Genomic DNA, 13,699 nt, shown 5'->3' with positions numbered 1-13,699 from the left:
GGATTCCCATACTTGGTTTGTGGCTTTTTCAGGTAAGCCCCTGTTGGGCCACGAGATGCTTTGTTTACCTGAGTGTCTGCAGATATGGCCGCTCGCAGCTCCCAGTGGCCGCGGTTCTCCATTCTAGGCCAATGGGGGCTGTGGGAAGTGGCGTGGGTCGGGCCACCGCTTCCCACAGCTCCCTTTGGCTGGGAACAGCGAACCGTGGCCACTGGGAGCTGCAAACAGCTGTACCTGCAGATGCTCAGGTAAACAAAGCATCTCGCAACCCGCTGGGGCTTACCCTGAACAAGCTGTGAACCAAGTTTGGGAACCCTTGCACTATATGAATCCACAGATTTCCATACCTGGAATACTGCATGTAGTTCTGGTGGTTACATCTCAAAAAAGATATAATTGGAGAAGGTACAGAGAAGGGCAAAAAAATGATTAACAGTATGGAACAACTTCCATATGAGGAGAGATTAAAAAGACTAGGACTGTTCATCTTAGAAAAGGGATGACTAAAGGGGGATATGATAGAGGTCTATAAAATCATGAATGGTGTGGAGAAAGTGAATAAGGAAGTGTTATTTACCCCTTCACATCACACAAAACCCAGGGTCACTGAATGAAATTAATAGGCAGCAGGTCTGAAATAAACGTAAGGAAGTACTTCTTCACACAACACACACACAGCTTGTGGAACTCATTGCCGGAAATGTCGTAAAGGCAAAAAATTCAAAAAATAATTAGATAATTTCATGGCGGATAGGTCCATAAATGGCTATTAGCCTGGATGATCAGGGACACAACCCCATGCTCTGAGTGTCTGTAAGCCTCTGACTTCCAGAAGCGGGGTCTGGATGACAGCGGATGGATCACTCGATAAAGTGTCCTGTTCTGTTCGTTCTCTCTGAAGCATCTGGTGCCCACCATGGTCAGAAGACAGAATGCTGGGTTAGCTGGACAATTTGGCCATTCTTATATTTTTAACAAAAGACTTCCTGACCCAAGCTCCAAAGAACTAAGAGAGCTCCCCACCACAAGCACATTATAGCATTGTTGGTTATGACTCTGTAGTTAAAGTTGAGTTTTCCTGTGTACTTAAAGCAGGAATTAAACCTCTTTGTTCTGCAGGAAAAAGTATAGTGTATCCTACTCAAACTTAGGGCATTTACTCTTTGAGTATCAAATTAATTTTCTGAAAATGTACAGGTAAATCCATTAACTAGTTTGTAAGATAAAATTAACAACTAGGTCCTTGGAAATTTAACATTTGAATCAGTTCTTCCTTTGTCAACAATGATCTTAACCCCAGAATAATGCACATACTTTAAACTTTCCATGGAGTTAAAATTAATCAAAGTCTTATGCATAGGCTATATTTGAAGAAATTAGGATTTAATTAAGTTGTTAATTATTGTTATATGTCATTGATATGATTATTTACAAATATGGTCAGGTTAACAGTTCAGGTAACTTTACTTATGACATCAGATCGTAACTCAACGAATCACCATTCTCTCTTGACAGTTAATTTGTATGTTTCAATTCTATTGCCTGTATTGACTCAGTGGCATGAGGGTCATGTGTGTCAAAGATTCTCATTGGTAGATCACTCGGTCCATCCATCATTACTGTTAGAGGTTGAGTGTCGGTGTTTGAAACAATTCTTATGGCACTGCTGCCTCAGATCAACTGCACATGGAGGCAAGACTCACAGGAGAACTGAGGCAGGAGTGCTGGGGAAGACCTTAAAACACAAAGACATTGGGAATCAGTGTCTTATGTCTTCCTGCCATACTTCACATAGCACTGGTCTCTCTAACACTGCACTCCGAACGAATAAGTCATGTGCAAATTAAGAGCTAAATTAACCAGTAAGCTTGGGCTTCTTTATGCTGCTAAGGGTATACTACTGAATCTGCACTGACAAGTTTAAATTTAAAAAATGATTTAAAGTTCATACCATATATCTTCAAATAATTAGAAATATCACTTGGTAGTATTCTCCTTGGGTTTAGTGCTCAAGTATGACATTTTAAATATTTTTTTTTGTTAGTCAATATTTCTAGAACCTCTGTATTCTTTGTACTTATGCTAAGCTGTATAACTCTGAACCACGTTCCCAGTATGCTTTGAATTTATGTTAAGCTTACGGTGAACTAAGTATGACCTCTGTTCTTGGTAAATGTAGAAACATGTAGGGATTATTTAAATTAAATTAAAAATTAGTGGTGCAGATGTATGTTCTGTTAATGCTTGCCAAATTGAGTAGTGTGGTAGGTACAACTGATAGAGAAAATTCGTGCAGGTGCTGGGGGTAATTGGGGCAGATATTTCTATGTCTTGAAACATAAGTACAAAACTAGATAACAAAAGAGAAGAAAGGTTTATAATAATTGGGGTATTTTCTATTTGATGTAAACAAAGAGGGCGGGCTCGTGCTGCAGGCCTGTTTCATTGCTGTGTAAACTTCCGGGCTCAGGTTGGAACCTGGGTTCTAGGACTCCGCAAAGTGGGAGGGTCCCAGAGCTTTGGCTCCAGTCTGAGCCCAGAAATCTACACAGCAATGAAACAGCCTGAGCCCCACGAGCCCAGGTAGGCTGGCATGGGCCAGCCGCAGATATCTAGCTGCTGTTAAGACATACCCTGAATCTCTACAGTGTTATTTTCTCCATGTAGCCCAGCTCTGGGAGCTCAAGTCAGCTGATCCAGGTTCTAAGACTCACTGCTTGGGGTTTTTATTGCTGTGTAGATGTAAATGACCTACAAAAGATCCAGTTTCTCCCTAGCAGGAAGGAAGCAGCAGCAGCAGGATCAGGCTCATTCTAAAATATGAGAGAGACAAGGTAGGTAGGGTAATATCTTTTAATAGATCAACTTGTTTTGGTAAAAGAGACAAGTTTTTGATCCACACAGAGTTCTTCTTGAGGTCTCTGTGGCTTGAAAACTTGTCTCTCTCACCAACAGAATTTGGTCCAATAAAACATATTACCTCACCCATCTTGTCTCTCTAGTATCTTGGGACCAACATGGCTACAACTATGCTGCATATCCCAGAATATGGACAGTCTGTTTCTGGCAGGAAGGGGAATTGAACAATAGTGTGGAAAAGAGATTGTGGTTGGGAGATTCTGGACAGGCAAGTTAAAGCCCCAATCCTGCACACATCCACTTGTTTAAGTGTATGCATATGATTAGTCTATTAAAGTCAGATGAATAAAATTAAATATATGCATAAATGTTTGCAGAATTGGGGAATTTCTTGTTGTGTAACTGTCAGAGCTTGTCTTCGCTGCAACAGTTAGCTCGGAGTTAGTACACTAGAGTTACTACACTTGAGCTAGCCTAGCTGAAATGAGGGCAATCACACTTTAAATCAACACTAGAGTTACATGGTATGATTGGATTAGCTAATAATGAAGAATCAGAGAGGACAGTGCAGAACGGGGAAGAAAATTGGCAGCATGTGACCTCCAGAAGAAGAAAGAGGAGAACCCATGTACCCCCAATGCAGATAGAGGTAAGAAACCATTTTCAGGCTCTCTGCACAGGTACTATGGCAGAGAATGGTTTGGAAAAGTTATCTGAGTGAAGGGATCAAAAGAAGAGCCCATCAACTGGAAGGCATGGGATGCATTGTCCTAGGGATGGGGGTTCCATGACCACCACTCCCAAGAGGAGGAGATGGTTGGTGGTGGTCAGGGACTCCCTCCTAAGGGGGATGGAGTCATCCATCTGCCGTCCAGACTGGGAGACTCGAGAAATGTGCTGCTTGCCTGGAGCTAGAATTCAGGATGTGACGGAGTGTCTGCTGAGACTGATCAAGCTCTCCGACTGCTACCACATGGACACTAATGATATTGCCAAGAATGACCTTGAGCGGGTCACTGCAGACTATCAAGTATCAGGGTATAGCCGTGTTAGTCTGTATCCACAAAAACAACAAGGAGATCGGTGGCTCCTTAGAAGACTAACAGATTTATTTGGGCATAAGCTTTCGTGGGTAAAAAAATCACTTCTTCAGATGCAGACTAAATCTGTTAGTCTTTAAGGTGCCACCGGACTCCTTGTTGTTACTGTAGACTATGTGGCTCTGGGAAGAAGGATAAAGGAGTTTGAAGTGCAAGTCATGTTCTTGTCTATCTTCCCTGTTGAAGGAAAAGGCCCAGGTAGGGACCGTTGAATTGTGGAGGTAAATGTGTGGTTATGCAGGTGGTGTCAGAGAGAGGGATTTGGATTCTTTGACCCTGGGATGTTGCGCCAGGAAGAAGGATTGCTAGGAAAAGATGGGATCCACCTAATGAAGATAGGGAAGAGCATCTTTGCAGGCAGGCTTGCTAACCTAGTGAGGAGGGCTTTAAACTAGGTTTGCTGGGGGACGGTGACCTAAGCCGAGAGGTAAGTGGGGAAGTGGGATAGCGGGAGAAAACACAAGGAGGAGAGTGCCACAGGGGTGTACCTCAGTCCCTGGAAAAATCATGGAGCAGGTCCTCAAGGAATCCATTCTGAAGCAGTTGGAGGAGAGGAAGGTGATCAGGAACAGTCAACATGGATTCTGCCACAAGGAAGAAAGGAGAGCAGCAGAATACGGACCCTGGACTTCAGAAAAGCAAACTTTGACTCCCTCAGGGAACTGATGGGCAGGATCCCCTGGGAGAATTACATGAAGGGGAAAGGAGTCCAGGAGAGCTAGCTGTATTTTAAAGAATCCTTATTGAGGTTGCAGGAACAAACCATCCCAATGTGTAGAAAGAATAGTAAATATGGCAGGCGACCAGCTTGGCTTAACAGTGAAATTCTTGCTGATCTTAAACACAAAAAAGAAGCTTACAAGAAATGGAAGACTAGACAAATGACCGGGAAGAGGATAAAAATATTGCTCAGGCATGCAGGAGTGAAATCAGGAAGGCCAAATCACACTTGGAGTTGCAGCTAGCAAGGGATGTTCAGAGTAACAAGAAGGGTTTCTTCAGGTATGTAAGCAAGAAGAAAAAGAAGGTCAAGGAAAGTGTGGGCCCCTTACTGAATGAGGGACCTAGTGCAACCTAGTGACAGAGGATGTGGAAAAAGCTAATGTACTCAATGCTTTTTTTGCCTCCGTCTTCACGAACAAGGTCAGCTCCCAGACTACTGCACTGGCCAGCACAGTATAGGGAGGAGGTGCCCAGCCCTCTGTGGAGAAAGAAGTGGTTCGGGACTATTTAGAAAAGCTGGACAAGCACAAGTCCATGGGGCTGGATGCATTGCATATGAGGGTGCTAAAGGAATCGGCGGGTGTGATTGCAGAGCCATTGGCCGTTATCTTTGAAAACTCATGGCGATCCGGGAAGGTCCCAGACGACTGGAAAAAGGCTAATGTAGTGCCCATCTTTAAAAAAGGCATGGAGGAGGATCCGGGGAACTACAGACCTGTCAGCCTTACCTCAGTCCCTGGAAAAATCATGGAGCAGGTCCTCAAGGAATCAATTCTGAAGCACTTAGAGGAGAGATAAGTGATCAGGAACAGTCAGCATGGATTCACCAAGGGCAAGTCATGCCTTACTAACCTAATTAATTGCCTGTGATGATAAGATAACTGGTGCTGTGGATGAGGGGAGAGCAGTGGACGTGTTGTTCCTTGAAAACCTGGTCTGTCTCTGTCTCATCCTTTCCCTTTCATGTTGTGTGATTCCTAGGCATTATATCATGTATAAAATTAGATGGATTTGGGGGATAGAGTTAATTTGTTTTTATTTGTTCTGTGAATCACCTAGCAAACACAGGTGGGGGCACTATAAAATAATAATAATTGATAACTCTACTAAAACCCCCTTGTGTTCAGGATTAAAATAATCACCTTTTTTACTTAATGATATTTAACTATATTTTTACAACATATCCAATAAACTACTCTCTCTTTATTTGCTTGCTATTGATTCAATACGGTACTTTGAAACTGATCTACTGGTACAACTATTACATTCTACAACCGTGCAATTAAAAACGTCCCATTTAAACAGCTCTATCATCTGCACTACATAGGCAGATTAATTTTCTAATCAAAACATTCTGAAAAATAATTTAAGCATGACATTAAACAGTGTTGTGCTAATTATACTCCCCATGAAGAATTTCCAATCAGAATTTACAGTAAAAAGTGCTAGAGAAACCTACCAAAGCACAAGTGCTTTACTGTACTTTAAGAAAAATCACAGCTTCATATAATAATTTTGGTTGTAACTCCTGTTCTAAATTAACCTATTCTTCCATAAAACAATATTATGACCCAAATCCTGCAAAAGGCTATATGTGGTGGAACTTTATAAGTATACACACAGAACCCCATTGACTTCAATGGGGTTCACAGGGGTGGAGGGGTCTGCCGGCATAGAACAAACTGAGGGATCAAGGCCTGTACTGTTTCCTTGTCATTGTTTTGTATTTAAGCAAGTCAAGTTATTCCAGAAAAGGTGATTGTAATTGTTCTGGGTTTTTAATTGGATTTCATTTTTATTGCATTCAAGACAAACAAAAAAGAAAAAATTAGAATGGGTAACTGGAGTATTTTATATCACATAATGGAAGCAAAAGCAGACTTGTGCCTTTACTTCTGTTATTTGATATAAAATACTAAGGACATAGACACATATATATAGTTAATTCCTTACAATGTCTACTACCTTGTACTTACCAACAAGGCAATTCATCTGCCATTGAGCTGGTCATTTACTTTATTAGGTCTTTCTTAAGTTTCTTAGGGTTTCTCCACTTTTGATTAGCATACCAATGTTGTCACCTTACAATTTACCCATTTTCCATAAAATTTATAAATATTTTAAATAACTGTAATGTTAGAGAAGGAGTACTTGTGGCTCCTTAGAGATTAACAAATTTATTTGAGCATAAGCTTTCGTGAGCTACAGCTCACTTCATCAGATGCTTTCCGATGAAGTGAGCTGTAGCTCACGAAAGCTTATGCTCAAATGAATTTGTTAATCTCTAAGGTGCCACAAGTACTCCTTTTCTTTTTGTGGATATAGACTAATGCGGCTGCTACTCTGAAACCTGTAATGTTAGAATAGAACCTATGTCATCTCACTGTTAATCTTCATGATGACAGCTCTATAAACAATGTATGAGAGAAGATAATCGAAAATCACATTTAACATCTAAAATATAGATATTTTATAGATCTAGATACTTGTTCAATATTGAAAGAAAATAGTAACATGCACAGTAATAATTATATGCTTCAGAGTGCTTATTGCAATTATTTTTAAGAGGAATGTTAAAATCTTGAGTCCAGGGTATAGAATTTGAGGTATATAGTTATTATTATTATAGAAATAGGAGCTTATTTGGTTAACTTGTCCTACTGTATGTATGTTTTTTCTAATCAGTTCTTCCCCAAGAGCAGAGTTTCTCTTTTAGTAACTGAATGGAGAAAATGTCTAACTGAGCAGGTAGATTAAATTTAATTATGAGTTGTTCAAAGTTCATTAGTATTGTGTCCTGGAATAAGTCTCCGGTGGTCAATAGCCCTTTGGTGTCCCATCTTTGAAAATTAGCCACCTCCTGTCCTAGGATTAATTTTGAACAAAAACATTTTTTTTTGGTTAAATGTTTGAGGGACAATTCCTCAGAAGAGGAACATTCCCCATTTTCAAGTAAAAAACGTGGTCGCTCTACTCAGAGTATCCTAGGCTGAATCTGTCTGGCACACAGCATAGGTGCTGGAACTGGGGGTGCTCCTGCACTCACTGGCTTGAAGTGGATATACAGGCTTTATATACAGGCTTTCCGGTTTGGTTCAATGGCTCTCAGCATCCCTATTATACAAATTCCCTCCAGCACCAGGATAAACTGCTATACCAGAGGCGCATACTATCTGGTCATCTCAGGGAACTGCTCTGGCAACTTGCAAGGACCATTATAATGACGAATGTAGCTGGAGTGAAATGGGGCTGCTAGTTTTTCTCTATCCTGGTTCCTATGTTGACAGTGCGTGGGGACGCATATTTAGCTTCACTTCACACACTCCTCACTTCTCTCTCCTTGTCATAACGTCAGCGTGACTCGCCAGTAAGCTGACGGCCCCCCGAGGAATGAGAGCGCTCAGCCCCGGTTTCCTGCCCCAAATTCTGCTGGGTACACCAATCCCTCCCTGCGTGGCGGGGAGACACTCCACCACACGCGGCACACCGACGGCGACTACAGTTCCCAGCATGCAATGCCAACGATTCCCCGCGTGGCAGTCGCCGCGTTGCTTTGCGGGATATGTAGTCCGGCTGGGGCCGCCCTGTGGTTCGAAGAACGCCGCTGGTTCAGCCTCGCCGGGCAAACAGCTGACTGCAAGGGATTGACAGACGGTCCGACCAATCGTAAAGCAGACCTTCACGCCCTCGGCTCCGGATTGGGTAGTTCGGGAGCGAGGGGGCGGGCCTGCCAGTGGCGGGACTATTCGGACACGGCGGGGAGAGTCGCCCTGGAGAAGCGGGTTGCGGCACAGCCGGATTTTCCTTCTCCGCACGCCGGCGCACAGCGAGCAGCCGGAGGCGGCCGAGATTAGAGGAGCTTCCCGGCGAAATCCGCGGCCGGGCCGAGGCGGCGGCTTTACTCCGAGCCCCCCCGCGCCGCCCCACTAAGCCGCTCTAATTACAGACACACGCCGGGCGCGGCCAGCGGCGCCAGCAGGGGAGAGCCCCGGATCCGCCGGCCTGGGCCAGTCAGTGCCCCAGCCGCGACCTGCCCGGGAAAAAGACCAACGCGGGCTCCGCGCCCCTTGCCATGGAGCCGCCGCAGCGCTACAGCGACTCGTCGCCGCCGCCGCCTGCCCGGGGGGGCCGGGAGAACAAGCTGCTTCGCAGGAAGGTGCCGCCCGGCGCGGGGAGCGGGCCAGGCCCGGAGGACGCGGCTGTGGACGGCAGGAAACCCAAATTTGTAAGTGTGAGGCGGCCAGTAGCGGCCCGCGCCCGGGAGCCGGGGAGTGTAACGGGCTCTCTGGCCGCTGCGCGCACAGGGCTGCGGCTGCTGCCCTAGACAGTGGGGCGGGAAGCAAATCCCGGCCTTGCCCGGTCAGCTCAGCCCCAGGGCACCTGGGTGTGTCCGACGCTGAACACCAAGGGCTGGCGGTGCTGCCCCTCCCTGGCCCCGGCGGCCGGTAGCTGCCTTTCCTCCCGAGCTGGCCCCGGAGCAAAGGTGAGCGCTTGAAACGCCAGCAGCTGGAGTCAGTTTTAAAATCGGAAGAGAGAGAAGTGTCTGAGAACAACGATTGACGTTGCCAGTCTTCCTTTACATTCATATTGTATGTGTCGAAGGATATTTTGTTTACTGGGGACCTCGGGGCTCCTATAAACTGGGTTTACTGTCACAAACTTAAATACCAGTGTTTCTGATCTACTGACGCAGAAGGCATCAGGAGCTGCTGGCTGTTCATGGTCAATTAAAGAAATCAAGTGGTACCTAGAAGGCTGTGTGTAATAGGGTAATTTTAAGAAGGAGTTCAGATAGGGCACTCTTGATAGCCACAATCTGATAGTGAAAGAGAGTTGGGTTAAGGAAGCCTTTTTAGGAACCACAGCATCTAGTGTTTCCCAGCTGTTAGGTGTGGGCAGGATCTCTCAGAAAGGTATTAAAGTTAGGTGTGATCTTCATAGAATAGTGGTTTTTTTTTTTTGTGTATAACCTGAAGTGTGAATTTAAATCAACAAGTTATACCAGTATATCTCACACCCCAGACATTCTTATTTTGAGTTTTTTTTCCTTTTAGTTCATATTGCTTGGAAAGGTGTTTTAGCTAAACTAAATGAAATGAACAAAAGAACTCGAGTAAGAATGTGCAGAGGGAGTGTTACCCATGTCTAACTATATTCACATAACTACTAGTCTATGTAGAAAAGTTAATCTGGTAGATTTTGCTGGTGAGTGAGATTTGTTTTCTGGCTAGTAGATTTCATCCTCTAGTTCAGTGGTCTCCAACCATTTTATGCCCAAGATCACTTTTGGAATCTAAGGGCAACCCAGGATCTACCCCTTCCCTTCCCACTCCATTTCCCTGCCCCCCCCCCCCCCGGCTTGTTCTCCCCCACCCTCACTCACTTGCACTAGACTGGGGCAGTGGGTTGGCGTTCGGGAGGGGGTGTGGGCTCTGGACTGGGGCCGAGGGGTTTGCAGCATGGGAGGAGGCTCTCTGCTGAGCCTGGGACAGGGTGCTGGGGTGCAAGGTCTAGGAGGCAGTTTGAGTGCAGGAGGGAGCTCTGGATTGGGGCAGAGTGTTGGGGTGTATGAGGGGGTACAGAGTGCTGTGTTGGCTGCTTCCGGGGGTGGCATAGAGCCGGGGTGGGCAGGGAGTCTGCCTTATCTGCAGCCACACTATGCTGCAGGAGATCGCGATTGACTGGGAGATCCTCTAGGATTGACCAGTCGATAGCGATTGACAGGTTGGTGACCACTGCTCTAGTTAGTGAGTATCTAACCAATTTTGTTATACTCATTAATTATCTGACTGACTTTACAGTTGGGTCAGGGCTAACTTGTACCTGGTATTCCTGTACATCTGGTAATTTCTTTAATTTCAAACTCTGAATTCCTTATACTATCTAAAAATCCTCTGTAAAAAATTTACTTTCACAGGGTGAGTTATTTTGACATGACTAAAAGTATTATTTTTCTCATCATAGAAGGAAAGGATAATAGACTGTATGTTGGATCATATTAAAGAAGTTCTGTATTAAAATCACAAATGAGTTTGATTCCCCATAGTTTAAATTCAGGGTATTGCTAATTAAGAGGTCTCTTGGTTTTTGGTACTGTTTCTCTCCCTCTATGTGTGAAACTTGCAAGCTGCTAATTGTGTTAGTACATTCTAAGACAGAGTCTGTTCTCAAAGCAATTCACAGAGAGAGAGACTCAAAGCAATACTCTAACAACAGAAACAGCACCCAGAGACTCCCCGCCCTTTTGTTGTATTAACAATTGTGATTAAAATAGAGATAGAGGATGTATGTGGATGGATGCTTGGTGTGGATAATAACTGAATGATCAGGGAGGTTCTAGCCTAAGAATCCAGTGTCCATCGGCTGAAGAAGGCGTCAAGTGGAAATAACCAGAGGACCCCCAGAGGGCAGACTGGAATCCACCCAACAGCCTCAAGAATGGGAGAACCAAAGAACAAGATAACATCTAGCAGCACGGAGCCTTCAGGAATGTGCTATCTGCTGGTTGATTCAGCAATAGCATGATGAAGCAATTCCCATAGATTGGCATAGGAAGAAATTCCTATAAAAATAGACTCTAAAAAGTGAGAACTTTGGGGTCTGATTCTGCAAACCAACTTCCAGGAGCATCAGATGAGCATCTGACAAGGCCCTGCTCCCTCCTCATGTCCAGGCCACCTGGCCAGTGGCTTGGCATGAGCAACTCTAAGGCTGGTAACTATGATAACAACCTTGCAGAACCTGTGTGTGTGTGTTTGTATGAATGAATGTGTGAATAAATATGAGATTGAATGGAATGTTATAGCTATAACTAGCTGCTTACTATGATTCTTTCTGTATTCACAATAAATGCCGTATTTTGCCTTTTTCCCTTTAATAAGATCCTGCTGGTTTTTATTTTATTGGTATAACATGTATCTTGATCACTAAGTTTTTGCACTGGACTTCATATTTTTTAAGACAGCTATTTAACGTCCTTTCTTGAAACAGTAGTCTTCTTTTCTCAACTTGTCTCCCACAGTTTTTAATCTTGTATACCTAATGGTATAGCAAACACAGTTGCAAAAGGTTTCAGAGTGGTAGCCATGTTAGTCTGTATCAGCAAAAAGAACGATGAGTACTTGTGGCACCTTAGAGACTAACAAATTTATTTGAGCATAAGCTTTCGTGGGCTAAAACCCACTTCATTGGATGCATGAGGTGGAAAATACAGTAGGAAGATACATCTATAATATCTATATACAGAGAGAGAGAGCATGAAAAAATGGGTGTTGCCATACACACTATAATGAGAGTGATCAATTAAGGTGAGCTATTATCAGCAGTAGAAAAAAACCTTTTTGTAGTGATCAGGATGCCCCATTTCCAACAGTTGACAAGAAGGTGAGAGTAACAGTGGGGGGAGAGGGGGGATAAGCATGGGGAAATAGTTTTACTTTGTGTAATGACCCATCCACTCCCAGTCTTTATTCGAGCCTAATTTAATGGTGTCCAGTTTGCAAATTAATTCCAATTCAGCAGTCTCTCGCTGGAGTCTGTGATGGCTAGTGGTGTTCTGTTACTTTCTTTGTTGGGTCTGTCCTGTAGTAGGTGACCTCTGGGTACTCTTCTGGCTCTGTCAATCTGTTTCTTCACTTCAGCAGGTGGGTATTGTAGTTGTAAGAGTACCCAGAAGTCACCTACTACAGGACAGGCCCAACAAAGAAAGTAACGGAGCGCCACTAGCCGTCAGCTTCAGCCCCCAACTAAAACCTCTCCCGTGCATCATCAAAGATCTGCAACCTATCCTGAAGGACCATCCCTCATCTCTCTCAGATCTTGGTAGACAGGCCAGTCCTTGCTTACAGACAACCCCCCAACCTGAAGCAAATACTCACCAGCAACCACACAACAAAAACACTAACCCAAAAACCTGTCCTTGCAACAAAGCCTGTTGCCAACTCTGTCCACATATCTATTCAGGGGACACCATCATAGGACCTAATCACATCAGCCACACTATCAGAGGCTCGTTCACCTGCAGATCTACCAAGGTGATATATATACACATCATGTGCCAGCAATGCCCCTCTGCCATGTACATTGGCCAAACTGGACAGTCTCTACGTAAAAGAATAAATGGACACAAATCAGATGTCAAGAATTATAACATTCAAAAACCAGTCAGAGAACACTTCAGTCTCCCTGGTTGCTCGATTACAGACCTAAAAGTTGCAATATTACAACAAAAAAACTTCAAAAACAGACTCCGAGAGACTGCTGAATTGGAATTAATTTGCCAACTGGACACCATTAAATTAGGCTTGAATAAAGACTGGGAGTGGATGGGTCATTACACAAAGTAAAACTATTTCCCCATGCTTATTCCTCTCCCGCCCCCAACTGTTACTCTCACCTTCTTGTCAACTGTTGGAGATGGGACATCCTGATTATCACTACAAAAGCTTTTTTTTTCTCTTTCTGATAATAGCCCACTTTAATCACTCTTTTTATAGTTTGTATGGCAACACCCACTTTTTCCGTGTGTGTGTGTATCTTGCTACTGTATTTTCCCTTGCGTGCATCCGATGAAGTGGGTTTTAGCCCACGAAAGCTCATGCTCAAATAAATTTGTTCGTCTCTAAGGTGCCACAAGTACTCATTCTTTTTACAGTTGTAAAACAGCACTTTAGGATTTACTCTTTCATAAATTGATTTTAACTGTTCATCTGATCTTACTCATGGTCACAACTTGCTCAGAAATCAAAACTTTGTGAACACATAGTGAGTCATTAAGTATGATTTTAAAGAAATGATGGGGGAGTTGCATGATTCAATAGAGAATGGGGCTGTATAATACTGAATACAGTTGATCAGAGCTTTGGATTCAGCTGAGGACTGCAGCAAGAATTCTCCATTTTACTTTATTAGTGCTGCTAGAAATAAAAGCTGCAAGTACCCCAGACAACTACTTCTAACAGTTAAAACTATCAACAAATGATCCCTAATACAGTACCTAGGGGGAGTCCAGTATATTG

General features: G+C 43.7%; 1 protein-coding gene across 5 annotated transcripts in view; it reads left to right on the top strand.

The window, feature by feature from the left end:
- Window positions 1-8,443: 8,443 nt before the first annotated feature.
- Window positions 8,444-13,699, top strand: part of DIAPH3 (diaphanous related formin 3) — a 530,405-nt gene continuing 525,149 nt past the window's right edge. For all 5 annotated transcript variants that reach the window (XM_075128866.1, XM_048851760.2, XM_075128870.1 and 2 more), the window contains exon 1: window positions 8,444-8,907. In XM_075128866.1, the coding sequence (XP_074984967.1) occupies window positions 8,755-8,907 (153 nt within the window). In that variant the 5' untranslated portion in view covers window positions 8,444-8,754. The remainder of the gene's footprint in view (window positions 8,908-13,699) is intronic.

The sequence above is a fragment of the Caretta caretta genome, chromosome 1, assembly GCF_965140235.1.
Source record: "Caretta caretta isolate rCarCar2 chromosome 1, rCarCar1.hap1, whole genome shotgun sequence".
Lineage (NCBI taxonomy): Eukaryota > Metazoa > Chordata > Testudines > Cheloniidae > Caretta > Caretta caretta.
Note: the sequence above shows the minus strand (reverse complement) of the source record. Positions and strands in the feature narration are given on the sequence as shown.